The sequence below is a fragment of the Diabrotica virgifera genome, chromosome 3 (assembly GCF_917563875.1).
Source record: "Diabrotica virgifera virgifera chromosome 3, PGI_DIABVI_V3a".
NCBI lineage: Eukaryota > Metazoa > Arthropoda > Insecta > Coleoptera > Chrysomelidae > Diabrotica > Diabrotica virgifera.
Genome location: NC_065445.1, coordinates 94,519,873 through 94,540,029, shown reverse-complemented (window position 1 = coordinate 94,540,029; position 20,157 = coordinate 94,519,873). Strand labels below are relative to the sequence as shown.

General features: G+C 33.2%; 1 protein-coding gene across 1 annotated transcript in view; it reads right to left on the bottom strand.

Moving 5' to 3' along the window:
- Positions 1-460: 460 nt before the first annotated feature.
- Positions 461-20,157, bottom strand: part of LOC126881202 (uncharacterized) — a 57,153-nt gene continuing 37,456 nt past the window's right edge. Inside the window, exons 4-6 of the mRNA XM_050645307.1 lie at positions 17,255-17,504; positions 12,093-12,233; positions 461-947 (exon numbers count right to left, since the gene is read on the bottom strand). Coding sequence (XP_050501264.1) covers positions 841-947; positions 12,093-12,233; positions 17,255-17,504 — 498 coding nt within the window. The 3' untranslated portion in view covers positions 461-840. The remainder of the gene's footprint in view (positions 948-12,092; positions 12,234-17,254; positions 17,505-20,157) is intronic.

The following is a 20,157-nucleotide window of genomic DNA, read 5'->3' as shown; positions in this document are numbered from 1 at the left end:
GTTATGATACTATCCCGACATGGTAAATCTTAGGCCTACATTTAGTTTAAAAGTCTTACATTTGATTTACTCTCAAAATTAACACCAACATTTGATTTTATATGCATGTTATTTTAAGCTTTATATGTTGTGTTCTCGATATGTTATTGACTTACTAATCGTTGTATTTTCTTTCTATTGATTTCCTCTTCCCACATCGGTAACCAGATTCTACTGCATTCTGCAGAGGCAAGAGGGGCCCAGTTAAAAAAAAACTCAGTTGGGGTGACTTATCGCCCCAGCGTTTTTTGTATGTTTATACAAGTTTTTGTTACACAAATCGCATATATGTGGTAATTTTTTAAAGGGGCCCCATTTACAATTCTGCGGGGGGCCCCGACATAGGTTGTTACGCCACTGATACTGCTACGTTTTTATTTCGATATCACTATGAAATAAACTCAATTTGGAAAAGAAGGAATACATACCTAAATAATTTTTTATTTTATATAATAAGGTTAACAATGCGTTCTAGTTTTCAAATTAAGTTTAACAGAAATCATTGACAAATATTCGTATACAGGGTGAACTACAAAAGAAAATTACGAATTTCTTATATTTAATAAATGTACAATCCTACACACATTTTTTTTCAAAATATTTCATCTAGAAAACTCTTTCATTTTTATAAAGCATTTTCTATATCTAAAACTCATTACTTTCTTAGATTTAGTTCTCCTCAAATTCAGGAATACTTTCAATTTTGGTTAAGTAGAAATAACTTTTATTCTTGTATAATAATAATAGTCTTGTATAATAATATATCAGACAAATTTTTATTAGTTACATATTATTGAGTTTTTAAAGTTTAGTAATTACATACAACACTAACAGAAGCAATGGAGCCAACATATTTATCGAATATTTCCCATATGAGCCAGAGTTACTTCTCTGCAACCTCTCTATACCTAAAAGAAAAATTTAGTGATAAAAAAGTGTCTAGATTTGGAGGACTAAAATATTAAAAATGTTTAACCTCCTCAGTCCATAGGTCCAGCCGGCTGGACAATGTTTACTAATTTATTACACGGTTACTATTCGGGTTGGGCATCACTGCGTCCTATATTGCAGCATATTGGACTTCCTATTTATCAGTCAAATTTACTCATTTTAAAAATTCGACAACAGCGCCTACCTCGGAAGTTTGTTGTTACATGTGGTGAAACTTTTTTAAGTTATGATGGCGGCTTCACAAAAATACAGTAAGTTGTAGTGTTTATCTGTACTTTAAAGTATTGATTGTTTTTACTGTATGTTACTTGATGATTGGACGTATTTGTGGTAAATATATATTTGAAAATAATTACAACTGGACACGTTAGCGGTCCTCTAAACTTTTTGTCCAGCATTTTGGACATTGGGACTTAGTTAGCCAAATATGTTACCATACTCAAATTTTTTAAGTTTAGTTACAGATAGTAACAGGATATTGATGGAAAGTGCATTGGAGGCTATTTTGACAGATAACGATTTTTTCGTCAGTGAAGATAGCGATAATGATCAAAGGAAATGGATTTACAGGAATTTAAGCTGTATGTTGGAAGGTCACTAGCTCTAGGTGGTAAGCCTGCAAGTGGTAGACAAGCTAGTGCGTCTATTTCAAGAAAACCGGAGACATCTGAAGATGAGGTGCCCATAATTCCTGTAAAAAGATCTACAGTTTTCCAGTTACCGCCTATAGATGCCACGACCATTTGCCAATATGCTGTGTCAGCAATAGAAATTCTTATCGTGTTGCCTAAACCTCTTGGATGAACTAATAAGACGAGGTTCTTTGGTACAGAATGGAAAATATATGTGTATTTTCTCCTGAACCAGAATGTTTTTTCAGTTTCATACTTAAATTATATGAAAGCCAAGTCCTGATGTCCATTATGCTGGACATATTATGTTTGTCAAATAATTTTATTGTAGTTTTTATAGATTTTAGTTTATTGTTTTCACAAATGAGGAGAGAAAATAGAAAATATTGTTAAAATAATAAAAACTTTTTTCTTGGGGCTGAAGAGGTTAAGGCTAGCGCCCACTTATATGGAACAGCCCGCTACGGAACGGACCTTCACGATCGGCATTTTCATTTTTCGTGTATTCAAATGGCTCAGCGCCTTCTTTACGGAATCTTAGCACATTGTGCTGAGCCATTTGAATACATGCAAATATTAAAATTACGGTCGTCGCGGTCCGTTCCCTAGCGGGCTGTTTCGTATAAGTAGGGGTCGACAAGACAAGAATTCTTGTCTTGACAACAACTTCTTGTCTTGTCTTGAGAAAAAATCAAGCAATTTAAAAAAAATCTTGTCTTGTCCTTTTCTTGACATTTTATATCTTGTCTTGACTCAAGAAATTTCAAGATCTTGAAATTTCTTGATTACAAGGTCTGGTGATTCCCCGACGACCTTTTTATTGCGTTGCGTGCTAACACGGCCACTGGGGGGAGTCCCGATCGAAAATCTAAATAAATGAAAAATATTAGATAAAGAATGGGTTCTGATCAGTAAATTTTGTCAGTATCTGAGAGCTTTAAAACACTTTCTTCAATACTCGAAGGCTCGAAGGGGGAAAATATTGCACACTCCATTGGTGGTAATTGGAGTAAACTTACGTTTAGGCAAACTGGAAATATTGGGCTCATTAACTTGATAATTAAATTGATAGAGGCACTACCGACGAGTGATTAATTTACTTCATTCAAGCTGCGAGAGATAAAATACTGAAACACTATAACAAAACTAATTGGATATACTGTATAGTTCTTATTTTGGATCTTCGGCATAAAGTAGAGGCATTTTCCCCTTCATCTTGGGGAAAGCTTCTACAATCAGGGGCAGTACAAAAATCTGAAGAAATATGTAAAGCTTACTATTTTAATAAATCCCAGAATGATCTACAGAATCCAACACCAGAGCCAGCACTTGGTCTGAAAAAAGAAGATAACGAATTTGATTTAGATATTACTTACCTATTTAAGAACGCTGACAATGATAACTTACAATCTTTTAAGTATGAAATTGAAAAATACATAAATGAGCCTAGGTCAGAATATACTGGTTTGAGAATATACTTGATTGGCGGAGAAGACAAAATATCTACCCGTCATTATCGAAAATGGCCAAGGATTTTCTGGGAACGCCAGCAACATCTGTACCTGCAGAAATGTTATTTTCTAGAACAGCTTTAACAATAACTAAGCCAAGAAATCTGCTAGGCGTTGACTCCATGAGAAGTGTTATCTGCCGTAATTCGTGGCTTATCAATTCCGATTTAAAAATGTGCTAAAGTTGTTATTTAAAATAAAATTTAGTTTGCAATTTTATTTTCAACAGTATTAGGTAAGTATCATTAATTATTATTTTTAATTTACATTTTTGTGAACTTGGAAAAAAATCCTTTGTAAAAGTTATAAAATTTTATTAAAATCCCTTAGAAGGGCTACATCACAACAAAACGTTTTCGATTTTTATAAAAAATCATCATCAGTGTTCGATCTAAAATTAAGTATAACCGATTTAAATTATAGTATTATTATAGTATTAAATTATAGTATTTAAATTTTGACAAAGGTTAGAGCAAGTTGGTTATACTTACAAACTGGATGCTAGCTGAGCCACAAAAGAAAAATATCTGGGTAAAAACCCTTTACATATCATATAGATGCCTTAAAAGTGCATACTTCAATAAAAAGTCCTGTGATGGTCACATGGCAACCAGGATAATGCCCTAAGGTAATGTATACAGATTTCCGCAACTGAGTGCGAAATGAGTGATGTTTCTGAAAGGTGTCAAAAGACAGATGGACAATGTGACGTGGAATTTACCCTGTATTACCACAGCCAACTAATTGTAGTAAAATATTTTTTTAAAATTTACATAGTAGTAACAAACATCATTTTATACCTTTTACAAAGGATTTTTTTTCCAATTTTGTGATTGATGGTATACAGCCAACTACAGGAAAACATTTTCTTTTCCTTGTGGATTTTTGTAAACCTTTTTAGCAAAAAAAGTGTTTAATAAATTAAAATATGTTATGTTAAAATAATCTTATCTTTTTCACAAATAAATACGTTTTAGGGTTTTAATTATAAAAAAAACATAAAATCCTTTATAAAAGGTATATTTGTTAAAATCCCTATACAGGGCTACATCACAGAACAGAACTAGTTTTCAATCGGTTGACCGATCATCATCAGTGTTTGCCTAAAATGTGTATAACCTGATAAAATAATGCAAAGTATAGTCGGTTCGCTAAACTCAAACACAACTGGCTAGTGATTTTAGAAAGTAATTTTCATGTATGGTATGTTTAACAGTAAATAGTTAAGTTCAATTAGTGCGGTCGTAAATATTATTAAATTTATCTGACATGGCCCATTGTTAAGACCCACCTGGAGCGATAAGCAACCGAGGTAGACAGGGTTGGTCTTTTGACAATTAACACTGACTAGACGGTACTTCTATAATAAAGCAAAGGATCCTCACAATTTACAATAATTACGACGACAAAAACAAAAAAAAACGGATGTAAAATATTTTGCTTTGCCTTATATACCCGAATAGAAATTAACGTTTTCAAATTAGTTTTAAACTAAAATAAATCTATTTTAATTGCTAAGATTATAGAAAAACAAACATTCAAACATTAATAATAATTTGTGGTTCTGAAAAGAACCGTTTTTTAATCATAACATTTGTATATTTGATGACAGTATCACTCCACACATAGTTCTGTTTCGCTATCGCTATCCTCATCTAAATTAATTATGATCGGTTTAATTATATTATGATGTACACGAACATATGAATTTTCTTTACCTATTACGTGTCGGACTGAATTTCTCCAACTACATGGAAGAATATCATTGACACATTTTCTTATTAACTCTACAACAGTACTACTTAACGTTGAAGAAATATTTTGTGACCTCACGTTAGACTTCAATTCGTGCCACATATGTTCTATGGGATTAAACATACAATAATAGGGCGGAAGTCGTAGGCACTGTATGTCCCATTTCCTCTGCCAATGTATCAAAAACATACCTATACTTTTTGTATAGAAAATGCCTTTAAAACTTCTAAAAGCTCTTGTTTGGTATAACATTCTTCAAAATACATATCATTAGTCTCCATGTAATTTTGAATTTCTAATTTAGTATTATTAGAGTTTGGGGCCTTACTTAGTTGGCGACTATGATAGCTTGCATTGTCCATTACTATCACACTATTCTGAGGAATGTTTGGCATAAGATTATTTTTGAACCATTCTTCAAAAAGTTCTGCCGTTGTATTTTCATGGTAGTTGACGCAGGAGTCTTTAATGTTCTTTGCAGAAAGCCACAGGGTATTTGGAACCCAACCGTTTTCTGATCCAGCATGTAAAATCGTTATTCTTTCCCTTTATTTGACGGAGCTTTTGTCTTACATTTACCGGAGGGATCGGCAAATCCTTTAGGTCGCGTTGAATGTGTGTCAAACCATGTCTCGTCGAGGTAAATTATCGGACGATTTTCGGAACGGAATTTTCTTATCGAAGTTATATACCTATACTCATAACGCCATTTTTGTAATCTATGAGATTCCATAATTACTTGTCTTTTGTCAATTATCCGATATCGAAAGCCCATACTTTTCAAAATTTTCCATAAGCTGGTGAGGCTACAGCTTATTTGGGTTTCGTCAACATTGAGCCGTTGCTTCAGAGCTCTTAATGTAGGTATGCTTTGCTCTTCATACATGGTATAGACTTTTCGACGTATCAAGTCCTTATCGGCTTCGTCCATACATTTGGTGGAACTGAAATCTTTAGGTTTTTTTCTTGTTTCTATGGGGTTTGATGTAATTCTTTTTACTGTGGTCAGTGGTCAGAGGTATTTTCGTCAAATCGCATATTTCACTCGTAGCGGAAGTTGTGTCAAGTCCTCTTTTAAGTAAGGTACTGTATATAGTTTTTACAATTTGCTTTGCATCTACAGATAAATGTTTCTTCTTTACCGGAACACTAGAAGAAGTCCAATTATTATTATCCCACGGACGCCACATAATGATAGAAAACGTAATGAATAAAATGCGTACTACTACTTAACACTTCCCGTGATACATAAAGACAAACAAATTTTATCAAGAAATCGTATTTTAATACTGGTTGGTGTTCAGTTCCATGAACTTATTATATAAATACCTGAAAACCATTTACTGTTGAACAAACCAGTTTTGAACATGTAATTTTGAATTTTTAATTAAGTATTACTTAGTTGGCGACTATGATAGCTTGCATTGTCCATTACTATCACGCTATTCTGAGGAATGTTTGGCATAAGATTATTTTTGAACCACTCTTCAAAAAGTTCTGCCGTTGTATCTTCATGGTAGTCGACGCAGGAGTCTTTAATGTTTTTTGCAGAAACCCACAAAGCATTTGGAACCCAACCAACACCAAATACAATACAAAAAATTAAAATAGATTTAATTTATTTTAAAACTAATTTGAAGACGGTAATTTCTATTCGGGTATATAAGGCAAAGATAAAATATTTTACATCCGTTTTGTTTTGTTTTTGTCGTCGTAATTATTGTAAATTTTGAGGATTCTTTGCTTTATTATAGAAGTACCGTCTAGTCAGTGTTAATTGTCAAAAGACCAACCCTGTCTACCTCGGTTGCATATCGCTCCGGGTGGGTCTTAACAATGGGCCAGATCAGATAATTTTAATAATATTTACGACCGCACTAATTGACCTCAACCATTTACTGTTAAACATACCATAATTCATGTAATAAGTTCAGTATGGTTCAAAATTTCAAAATTAATAGTTTAATTTCGACAATAGTTTTCAGTCGTAAATTAAAAAGTAATTAACAATTCTATTGGGACCAGTTTTCTGATTATACTTGGCATTAAATTATTTTAGAAAACCTTAGTGTTAATCTTACTACAAAGTCATTTGTATTTCAATGGCGTCCTTCAGTTTTGAGATTTAACCTACTGAATAGCAGGTATAATAATTAAAGGGACAATAGATTAATAGTTATTAAGGTACCAAGGGTATTGTATTATAAGGATAATAACGTTTGAGGTCAATGGTGTATAGACCTGAGGCCCGAGGTATATACGTTGACCGAAAGCGTTATTATTATAATACCCGTGGCGCCTTCAACGTTTAATGTCCGACTAAATTATTCTTTATATGCAAAAAATTTGAATGAAATTTGAATTAATTAGTTTTCAAATAAGTACATTTACCAGAAATAGTCGTAACGTAATTGTGGTAACCATAGTTTTACTTAGAGTTTTATTTGTCAACTTGACAGTATTTAACTCGTTATTTAAATTTAATAGGCCCTAGGGCGTTATATCGTACTTAATCGACTTCGAAATAATGTCATTATTTGTCAAATAATAGACCAGTCGGACATTAAATTTATTAATTGCTACCTGTGCCGGAAACTTAATCACATCATTCAAATACAAATGACTTTGTAATAGGATTTATATTAAGATTTTCTAAAAATATCCTGATGCCGATTATACACCTATCAGTCGATTCTATTACTTGCAAACCAAACGAACGATGCATGAAAGAAGACAAGGGGAAGTCTAAAAGTTACACTTCACTACCTATCTATTCATCATGGCCAAACTCGCTTCAAAATGAAAACATCTTATATCTTACATCTATCCACGAGATTCTTATCAACCGACGGTATCACCACAACTCGAACGCTTCTTATATATTGATCTTTTTGTTTTTGTTATTGTTGTCAAGGTTTCACATCCATAAAACAAAGCTGACCAGACATAGCCCTTTAATATTCCTAGACGTGTGGTCAATGGCAGAATTCTACAGCACAATACAGAATACAGAACGTCAGTTAATAGCACGGTAGACAGAGACCGGTATGCTCGTTAATAAATCAAAATGTGTACACCGACGCGCATGATGTCACCTACGAAGCAACAATACAGGTTCCAGATGTAGGAACCAACCGTGTCCCGGACAGTCCCGGCTGATCTATTTGTGTATCGCACGGTAGATGAACTGTTTTTACAAAACCTCTCGTTTCGATCTTTTTCTATTATTTAAGTCTGTTTTATTCAGTTTTTATGTACATATTAACAAAGACATGCCGGGTTGTGCCGTAGCTAATTGTAAGAATTATAATCGGGTGACGAAAGAATCAGACATATAATACTTTCGATTTCCTCAAAATGAAGAGTTTGTAAAGCAATGGGTGGTTGCATGTCGGCGCCAAGATGACAACATAAAGGACCTATTCCATTTCAAAAAGGGATATTGCTTACTAATAGATCTCTGAAAGAGTTACTTCCTTACCTACAAGCAAAATACAACGTTGACTATATTTTTACATCGAAGCTGAATCAGGACGTGCTAGCTAGAGAACTTTTTTTCTTGTATTCGAGGAATGGGTGGTGCAAACGATCATCCTTCGCAAATAGATTTTAAATATAGATTAAGGTCGTATATTTTAGGAAAAAATTCGGCGGCGATCTTTACAGAATGTCGCAATACTATTGAAACTACTGAATCTTGCGTAACAGCTCAATAGAAAGTCCTCAATTGCCAAGCGATATTTCGGCATAAGAAGATATTTGCTTGACACAAAAAATGCTGTCTAATTTGATAGAAAAACTGAAGATACGAAAAAATCTCAGTCTGAACTGAGACAGAATACTTCAAAATAAATTTATAGAAGCTCATTACTTGGAGGAGGATCATATAACTGACGATGACATTTTGAAAGTCGCAGAAAATTATGAGGTGAAAGAAAAAATTCATCGGGACTTTTTGTAAAGGTAAGTAATTCGTAAAGTGTTTTTAATATTTAACCGTTCTACCTACTTTGTTCAAAATACACGATTTTCGAAATATTTCAGTAATGAATCCGACCATCGAAATATGTATAAAATAGAATTCATTTACATGCTTATTAGTTGAAAAAGATTATTATATTCCTACATTAATATGAATATACACACTTTATGTAGCGGCGAAATGTCGAAAATAGTTGTTTTATTTTTCATTAATCAGAAAACCTATACCCAAAAAAATGTTAAAAATTGTAAACTACACACCATATAAAATAAAGTACCAAAAATATTCATGCTTATATTTAATATTAACCGACTAACAGTGCAAGCGTTAGTGTTTTAATAGAAACTTTGCTTCGCACGTGACGTCACTCCTTAGCTAGCGTGCGTATAGGCATACCGGTCTCTGTCTACCGTGGTTAATAGCATTTTCGTGCAAGTTCTATTCTGGTCGAAATTTACTTGTCACTTTCAATCCGGCAGTCAATCCAGCTACCCAAATATCTAACCTTTCCAGGATTTTTTCACGACCACCATTCATTTTGTTTTTTTTTTTTCGTTAATTGTTAAGGCCTTTTCAGTACATTCGTTGCTTACATCGTCGTTTATCATTCAGCCAGTCGCAATCAGATTATACTTTATCACTAGCTCAGGGGAGTAATGTGTAGTGTGTGTTGGGTAAATGTCTTGTTACTTAGTAAAGTTGACTTCATTTTCTTGGCAAAGAGACACTTTTTGTATCTAAACGTCTGGTTTTGTATCTAGACCAGGGTAATAAGCTAGAAATAGACCATGTTCGGGACACTTAAAGATCCAGGAAGCTGACTACTTTTTTAGTTATTGTATACCTATAGGATGAAAACCTACCTGTTTCCTACCTAGAGTTCACGTCCGTTTTTGAAATATTAACAATTTAGTGCAAAATTCGCGATTTTTTTTTCGATTTTTTGCACCCCATTCAAAAGCTAAATAGTTGACATAAATTACAAAATTTAATTTTTTAGAACATTAAAAAACCTTCAAAATGCCGATTTTTTAAAGTTAAAAAGCACCAAACTGCAAAACAAGTGAAAATCGTTATTTATTAATAACTTTTACAAAAACTACCTTAGAACTTTAGTGTTTCACCCAAAGTTGGGTATTGGAGTACTTAACAAACCCTCAAAATTTGAGACCGATCCATTAATTAGTTTAAGAGTTATTCTAATTTTTTATCCCAGAGACCTTTATTTTGCAATAACATAAAACAGAAAATAATGAAGATAGAGCAATTCTGAGTATGCAAAATGAAAGTAAAAAACTGATACTATCAAAATGTACTAAAAAACGATAAAAAGATTATCTAATATAGTCAAAAATCCTAATGCCAAATTTGTGAGATTTTGTAGTTTAAAAACATTTAGAATAACTTTAAAAATATTGTCTGTAGAAAAAGTCATTTTACATATTAGAAAAGCTGGTATTTTACACGAATTTTTAAAAACAGTTTAATTGGTGACTTGTCGAAGGGGGAGCTGGGAGCCAACAAATGCACGAGTTCAAAAACTATAAAAAGCAACTTAAAACTACTCTCATTTTCTATATCTCGGGATCTACTGAATATATTTTGATCGTTCTTTTTTTAATTTGTATGTATTTTTTCTGTACATTACAAAAATGCAATTTGTCTCGACATTTATTAATTAATTTGTTTAAACAATTTTTGAAAAAATAATATTTTCCCAAAAATCCATGATTTTAATCATACTATCCCTATTAATCATAGAAAAAGTTAAGGCGTTAAGGTATACTTTAATAAATAAATTATCTTCAATAAATAATTATTAATAAAAATCATTTATTTATTAAAGTGTACTCTGTGATCATTAATGATACTATGATTAAAAAAATAGATTTTTGTAAAAAATATTTTTTCAAGAATTGTTTAAACAAATTAGACTGTTTATTAATTAATAAATTATAAACAAATTGCATATTTGTAATATACGTAAAAATTACATACCAATTAAAAAAAAGAAAGATCAAAATCCATTAAGTTGATCCGGAGATACAGCAAATTATATTCGTTTGAAATTGCTTTTTCGGTATTTTAACTCGCTGGATTTGTAGATTCCCCCTAGTAATCGTTTGCACTACATTTTTGAAAAATCGTAGAGGGTGCTGTGAAGGTATAATGTTTGTGCAAATTTTTTAAGAAAAAGTACAAATCCCATTCTTTAAAATGGCATTAATGAGATTCCTTAATTATTATAAACAAATTAGCTGTGAATTAAAAAAAACATATGGCTAACTTTATCCCAAATGAGCCCAGGCTAAATTTTTTTATTTGAAAATTCGTGTTAAAATACTATCTTTTCGAATTTATAAAAATATTGTTTCTACAGACAACATTTTAAAAGTTATTCTAAATGTTTATAAACTACAAAATTTTAAAAATTTGGCATTAGGATTTTTGACTATGTTAATTATTTTTTTATCTTTTTTTGATACATTTTGATACTATCACTCTTCTACTTTCATTTGGCAGACTCAGATTTGCACTATCTTCATTATTTTCTGTCTTATCTTATTGCAAAATAAAGATCTCTGGGAAAAACAAATAGAATATCTCTTAAACTAATTAATGGATCGGTCTCAAATTTTGAGGGTTTGTTAAGTACCCCAATTTCCAACTTTGGGTGAAAGACTTAAGTTCTAAGGTAGTTTTAGTAAAAGTTATTAACAAATAACAATTTTCACTTATTTTGCAGTTTGCGTAGCAACAAATTAACTTTTTAACTTTCAAAAATCGGCATTTTGAAGGTTTTTCAATGTTCTAAAAAACTGAATTTTGTAATTTTATGTCAACTATTTAGTTTTTGAATGGAGCGCAAAAAATCGAAAAAAATCGCGATTTTTGCACTAAATTGTTAATAATTAAAAAACGGACGGGAACTCTAGGCAGGAAACAGGTAGGTTTTCTTCTTATAGGTCTACAATAACTAAAAAAGTAGTCAGCTGCCTGGATCTTTGAGTGTCCCTAGAAAATCCTTATTACCCTGGACTAATCACTCTACAGCCGAAGTAGGCATCAATAGTGAGATTGTGGACATTGTAGTTAGTGTTAATACGAAATTGTGAAGACGTTGATAGCATAATGGTAATCTTTTAAAAATATTTTTTAATAGGTACATTAATATTAATAAAAATATTTATAAGAGATATTCATTAAATTAAAATTACTTACATTCTTTTTTTGGATTGTAGTCAAATGAGTAAAATATGTGACTCTGGAATTCTTTTTGGGATCCAAAATACTCTTGCGACATATTGTCTAAAGTAGATTGCAGTTCATCAAGAGTATCGTTGTTTATAGGGTAATATGTTCCTAAAAATGAATACATCTTTGTAATTTACACATATTTTCTTATTTAAGCTAATAGTCAGGGATACTAGGCCTATTTTCACCATTTACTACTAACAAGCTAATTTTTCGTGAGTAGCTTAATTTTGACGAGACGCCTAACTTTTTTCCTTGCAACAATTTCCGTTTGTGGTAGATAACAAAGATAGCAGAGATAGTCCAGTCGGGTTAGAGAAATAACAGGCCTAACCTTGCATGCCGGTCGACAAGGGTAGCATTCATACCAAAGCCTGATAAGGGTGGACATATGATTGCAAAGTCCCTTAGACCAATAAGTCCGATGTCCTTTGTACTAAAGGCATTGGAAACCCTGGTAGATAGACATATTAGGGATGGAATATTGGTTGAAAGACCAATAGAACAAGACCAATATGTATATAGGCCAGGTGTATCAACACAAACAGCACTGCACCATCTAGTACAGAGGGTGGAGTATGTTCTGGAAAACAAAGGGTGATGTTGGAGCCTTTCTCGACATAGAGGGAGCCTTCAACAACACCTCATTCGAAGCTATCACTAAGGCCATCCGTCTGAAAGGAGTGGATGAAGTAAGCTGCAGATGAATAGAATGCATGCTTAAAAGCCGCGTGGTATATGCAACACTGATGGGCGAGACCATGTCAGCACGGGTTGCCAGAGGATGCCCACAGGGAGGTGTATTATGTCCGTTAGTATGGAGTCTGGTTATGGACGGACTGATTGGAACGCTCAACAGGAAAAATATAATGTCCTGGGCTACGCAGATGATTTTGTCATTCTGGCACAGGGCAAGTTCAATACAACGGTCAGGGATAATATGCAACAGGCCCTGAACGTAAGTAGTATCAAAATGGACAAGTGAGATAGGACAAGTATCCACCAGAAGGAGAAAATTAGAGGGAATAGAACCTGTGAATCTCATGGGGATTTTCCTAAAGGTGGATAGGGAGGTAAAATATCTCGGAGTCATAATAGACTCAAGGCTTACTTGGAATCAACACCTAGAACGAATAACCAAAAGAGCGATGGCCACTTTAATGGTGACCAGACGCACACATGGCAGAACATGAGGACTTAAACCGGACATGATGTATTGGATATACAACATGATGGTAAAACCGACAATAACGTATGCAGCATTGGTCTGGTGGCAAAAGGTGCAGCAGAGAAATGCTACAGAGAAGTTAGGCAAGATACAAAGGTTTGTCGGACTCTGCATAACAGGTGCAATGAGAGGCACTAACTGTAGCAATGAAAGCCTTACTAGACCTTCCTCCCTTACACATCATAATGAAGGGCGAGGCAAGGATGGGGTTACATAGACTGCAGGGAAATCAAAGCAAAATTGCAGAGGGCAAAGGACACTGCAGCATCAGAGATATATGCGGGGATCCGATATGGGAGATGATAACAGACTATTATATCCCCAAATATAAAATGGAAATACCTTATCAGGTGGAAATACACTCTAGAGAGGTATGAGAGAAGATCCTGGCAGACATCTGAAGTATGAGGGCCACACCTGGTATACAGATGGGTCCAAGACAGAAGATGGTTCGGGATCAGGAGTATATAGTGAGGATAGGAACTATAACGGTTCTATCCCACTAGGAGAATATACCTCTGTATTTGAGGCAGAGGTATATGCAATCCTGCACTGTGCACGGATAAAAAGATTGAGGACTTATACTAATAAGAGAATCAATATCTGTTCAGACAGCCAAGGGTTCTGAGGGCTTTAAAGAACCCAAGGCTAATCTCAAGGCATGTATGGAAATGCCGCGAAGAACTTGATACCCTGGCGGAACATAATGAGGTAAAACTCATTTGGGTGCCTGGACACCAAGGGATCGCTGGTATTGAGAGAGCTGAAGAACTTGCTAGACGAGGATCAGCAACAAGATACTTCGGTCCAGAACCGGCACTGGGAGTGCCCAAAAGCACAATCAGAGACCGATTAAGAGGCTGGATACGAAGACAGCACAAAGAATACTGGGAAGAAATTCTCACGCAAAAGCATGCAAAGAGATTTATACCTCAGACATGCTCAAAAATGTCACCTTTTTGGACGGGTTTTTGCGAATACCTTAAAAATTATGCATTTAACGAAAAAACTATATAAAACATTTTTGTAGTTTATGAAAAATAAAAGAGGTTCGTTTCTTCATAAATCTTCTAGTTATAATACAAAAAAGGCTAAGGTAGATGAAAAGAGTTTTTTTGGTGCTTGCTGAAATATGTGTGTTCAACTTAAAATAACAGAGAAATGGTCGTTTTAAGGGTATAATACTACCAATATCTTTTGTAGTGCTTGAAAAGATCTTTAAGATGAACACTGTTAAATTAATGTCGATCACATTCAAACTAAGCGAGATATGGTGCAAAAAAGTTGATGACTAATTTAAGATAAAATGAGAAGTATATTTAACCCCTTATCATCCACCAGATTCAAATGCAGTATTTTACTTCTACAATACCTTTTAAAATAGTGTTATTTCTAAGTTCACAAAGATGGACGGGTTTAAAATGCATGGTTTTTGAAAAACAAAATAGATCAAATTATAGAATGCATTTTTAAATGTTCTTAAAATCTTCCATTTTCTCCATGTAACTCGATAATGATAAAGAGATACACTGATACAGTAATGAAAGAGAAAGCAAAATTGTTATCTGAAAAAATCTTACATTTTGTACTGTTTCTTTTTTTCGTGTCTCTTATCATTTTCAAGTTATATACATGGAGAAAAAGGAAGATTTTTAAGAAAATTTAAAAATACGCTCTACATATAATTTAATCTTATTTTTTTTCAAAAACCATTCATTTTAAACCCGTCCAACTTTTTGAACATATAAATAACACTATAATAATAGGTATTGTGGAAGGAAAACGATGCATTTAAATTTGTTGAGGAGGGGTTAAATATACTTCTCATTTTTCCTTAAAATACATTAAGCGTCAACTTTTTGCACCATATTTCGCTTAGCTTGAATGTAATCGACATTTAATAGTGATAATTTTAAAGGTCTTTTCAAGCACTACAAAAGGTATTGGTGGCATTATACACCTAAAATCGACCATCTCTATGTTATTTTAAGTTGATTTGAGTTTGCACCAAAAAATCTCTTTCACCTATCATATCTCTTTTTGCATTCTAACTAGAATATTTATGAAGAAATGAATCTTTTTGATTTTTCATTAGCTACAAAAATGTTTTATATAGTTTTTTTCGTTAAACGCATAATTTTTAAGGTATTAGCAAAAAACCTTTCGGAAGGTGTCATTTTTGAATGAATATGACAAATTTTCAATCACGAATAACTCAAAATCTATTGCGTTTTCAAAAAAATATATAGGGTGAGGCAGATAACTGGCCTATTAGAAATATCTCGAGAACTAAAGGCAACAGAATCATGAAAATTGGAATAAGGGGGTTTTGAAGGATGATCTATTAAATGAAAATATTTTCATCTCTTTGCAACTTCCGGTTATACCGGAAGTTGCTTATGACTTCGTTTTTTTTAATGGGACACCCTGTATATTTTTACATTTTTGGATTCTCTTCGATGTCTTCTTTCTTAAAATATAAGGTTTTGTAATATTATACAGGGTATTTTAAAAGGTAATTACGTTTTTTTATTAATTTCGTAGCAACATTCACACCCTGTAGAATTGTAGTAGTTTGACATCTAAAACTCTACTTAAGTTCAAATGATTTTTAATATACTCTACTATTGTTAAGAATCATTAGTATAGCTAAATTTTTAATTTTAGTATACAGGGTTGGTCGAAACTCGGAATGAGTATTTTCTGAGTTTTCTTAAATGGGACACCCTGTATTTTTGTATTGTAGTGAAATGATATTTTATAGTACTTTTTTATTTCTTAAGCATTCCCTATACCTAACTGCTTTAATTTGTGAGTTATTGGTGATTCAAGCTAAACATTAATTGCAACAAAAAATACGTAAAATTTTATTAGGTTGGCCGTGAAAATACTCAATCCCAAATAATTTTTCCGAAATAAATACATATTAATCCAGACTGGTCCTTAAAATTACCAATAATGGTTTAGCTATCGAAATACCTTCTTAGTTAAGATTGTTGGTGCGATTAACAATTAAGCACAAATTAAAGTAGTTAGGTATAGGGAATGCTTAAGAAATAAAAAAGTACCATAAAATATCATTTCACTACAATACTAAAATACAGGGTGTTCCATTTAAGAAAACTCAGAAAATACTCATTCCGAGTTTCGACCAACCCTGTATACTAAAATTAAAAATTTAGCTATACTAATGATTCTTAACAATAGTAGAGTATATTAAAAATCATTTGAACGTAAGTAGAGTTTTAGATGTCAAACTACTACAATTCTACAGGGTGTGAATATTGCTACGAAATTAATAAAAAAAACGTAATTATCTTTTAAAATACCCTGTATAATATTACAAAACCTCATATTTTAGGAAAGAAGACATTGAAGAGAATCCAAAAATGTAAAAATATACAGGGTGTCCCATTTAAAAAAACGAAGTCATAAGCAACTTCCGGTATAACCGGAAGTTGCAAAGAGATGAAAATATTTTCATTTAATAGATCATCCTTCAAAACCCCCTTATTCCAATTTTCATGATTCTGTTGCCTTATGTTCTCGAGATATTTCTAATAGGCCAGTTATCTGCCTCATCCTGTATAGAACAGTTTTTGCTTATAATTAGGTTTTCTAGCCAGGTTCTCTCTGTGGTTATTTTGACAAAAAAAATTTCCACCAGATAGAAACGACGTAGGATATAGGGTAGACTTTGTTTCTTCAGCTATTCCCTACTTACAGAAAAAATATTAAGTAACTTGATGTAGTAGGATAGACTTCGGAGCCAAATACCCTCACTGACTGCACTACTAAAACTTCAGTTATTGATATGGTTGTTACAAAATAGTCTGATCTCATTTTTTTTTAAATAGATCAAATAAAAAATTGGCAAAAACCGAATAAATAGAATATTTACCCAATTGAACTTTTGGAAATTTATGTATATCTGGAAAATGAGATCCTAAAGCAGCAACTTCGCATTTTTGATCAATATCGTCGACAGACACTTGTTGAAACTGATCTCTCAAATATCTAATAAATTGTATGGCTCTTTTTAAACAATGTGAGTTAGAATGGATATTTGTATTATTTTCCGTAGGGACAATCATACCAAGGGAGCATGACGTTCTTCGGTTACCATTGCATAAAAATTTTCCGACTGCAGGCTAAAACGAATAACAGTTGTTGTATTATAAAAAAGAACAAAAGAAAAAAGTTTTCTATAGTTTTTCTATTACAAAAATACGCTTATGCCATTTAAGATTTCTGCTATCAGAACCCCACAGCGTTGCCAAAACATTAGAGTAGTAAATACATAATATGTGAATTATTTTTTAAATGTCAAGTTGGCAAATGGCAACGCTGTGTGATTTTGATATCAGTGACGCTGAGTGAACGAAACGTATTAAAAAAAAACATATAAACCAGTTTAAGCCATAAGCTGTTATAAAGCATGTTTATTAAATGATCGCGTTTAACATGTCTTCTTCTTCTTGTGCCACTCCTATCGGAGAGTGGAAATCATCAAGGCTACCCTGACTTTGTTTACAGCTGACCTAAAAAGTTCATTAGTGGTGCAGCCAAACCACTCTCTCAAATTCCGCAACCATGACATTCTTCTACGGCCTGGATTCCGTTTTCCTTCTATTTTTCCTTGCATTATATTTTGAAGTAATGCATATTTATGACCTCTCATCAGGTGACCCAAATACTCGAGATTTCTTCGTTTTATCGTTAACAAAATTTCTGGATCTCTTCCTATCCTTCGTATTACTTCAAGATTTGTGATTCTTTCAACCCAACTTATCTTCAGCATTCGACGGTAGCACCACATCTCGAAACTTTCAATATTTTTTATGTTGTTCTGTTTGAGAGTCCAGGCCTCTACACCGTATAATAGCGTGTTAAATACGTATCCTCTTAGCACTCTTAATCGTAGAGGGATGCTTATATCTCTGTTGCAGAAGAATTTTCTCATCTTTATGAAGGTGGCCCTGGCAATTTCGATACGTCTTTTTATTTCATTGTTTTGGTCTCCAGTTTCGTTTATTAAAGTTCCCAAGTATTTGTAACTTGATACTTTTTCAATATGAATGCCGTTTATACTAATATGTGCTGGTTGTGTCATGATTTTACTGAAGACCATATACTTGGTTTTTTGATATTAATGTTTATGCCATAATTGTTGCAAGCAATATTTATGTTTGTAAGTAATCGTTGTAATTCTTCTACTGTTCTTGCAACTAGTACAGTGTCGTCCGCGTATCGAATATTATTTACAACCTCTCTGTTGATTACGATTCCGTCATTTGCTTGCAAAAGGGCTTCCTGACAGATGCTTTCACTATATACATTAATAGTTTAACATGTAAACTTGTTCTAATGTAAATTGTGTTTGGTGACATCATATTATCATATCATCATCAGTGGCGTCACAGCTCTTCATGAGCCAAAGTCTTCTTTGGTAACTGTCTTTGATAACTCTTCTCCATACTCTAATTCCAATAGATTTTAAATCATTCTCTAAGTTGTCTTGGTAACTCGGTCTTCATCTTGCTCATTGTCCTATCCGTCCTCTTCGATCAAAAAATTTTCTGACTATGGCATCTTCCGCTCGTGTGATTACATGCCCTATCCATTTAAGGCGTGCTACCTTAATGACTTTTACTACATCAGGTTCTCCAAAACTTCTATACAACTCAAAGTTGTAACGCCTGCGCCACAAACCTTGTTCTTTTATCTCTCCATATGTTCTTCTTAAGGCGCATTTAAATCAAAGCGAACACGAACGAACGAACGAATTCGTTCGTTAACTTTATTGTATTTGTACAGCGAATCGGGCACGACCGAACAAATTCGTTCGCATTCGCACATGTTCTAACCGATGTCGGTAAGTGAGCGAATCATCAAAGGAAATCGTTGTTCAATGTGGACAGTGAATAGACGGTAGCGAACGAATTCGTTTAGAAGTACTGATTTAATTTATTTACAAACATTAGTTTGAGAGGGTTGTTTATTGTGTAGTTGTGAAAACATAATTTTGCAATATGGAATATGCCTATGAAACCCAAAATCGAAGCTATATAAAATAATAAACAGAAAAACTGATGCTTGTTTTAACATTTCTATAGGAATGGGTTGTGATGTCTCTGAACTAAAAAAATGAATTAGCTTCTGGCATCATTTAGACGAGAAAGACAAAAAGAGGGTTCGAAGTGGTTTGCTTTTAAAAGCCTAATGTTTTTATTGGATAAATTTCAACCCAGAAACACTAATGAGGTAACCAAATCAAATTAATTGCTAAAATGAATTAAAAGCAAATTTATTTTGATACACCAATTTTACAATTTATTATTTGAACATAATATAATCATATTATCAAGAGCAAGTAACTTTTTCGAGGAAGAATTTTAAGAAAGCTGGTTCTTTATTACATATGTTATTTTCTAAGCTCCCTCAAACAGCATATAATACCTGCTACCTGCTATTTTTGTAAGCTATTATTGTATTAAAATTTACCCAGCAAGAAACACGAAAATAAACTTAAACACAATGTGTGACTGGCACTGGCCCATCAGCCCATCTTAAAAACATCTGCGGGCAATATGCACTCCGGATCATCAACGAATGCGAACGTTCGCTTCAATGTAAATGGCCCTACTTTGTAGCGAACGAATGACCAAGTGAACACCTACGAATTCGTTCCTTCGTGTTCGCTTTGATTTGTTGTTGTTTGTTTGGGTTTATATGACTGCGGACACTAAATCCATTCGCCACGCTTTGATTTAAATGCGCCTTTAGGATTTTTCGCTCAAAACG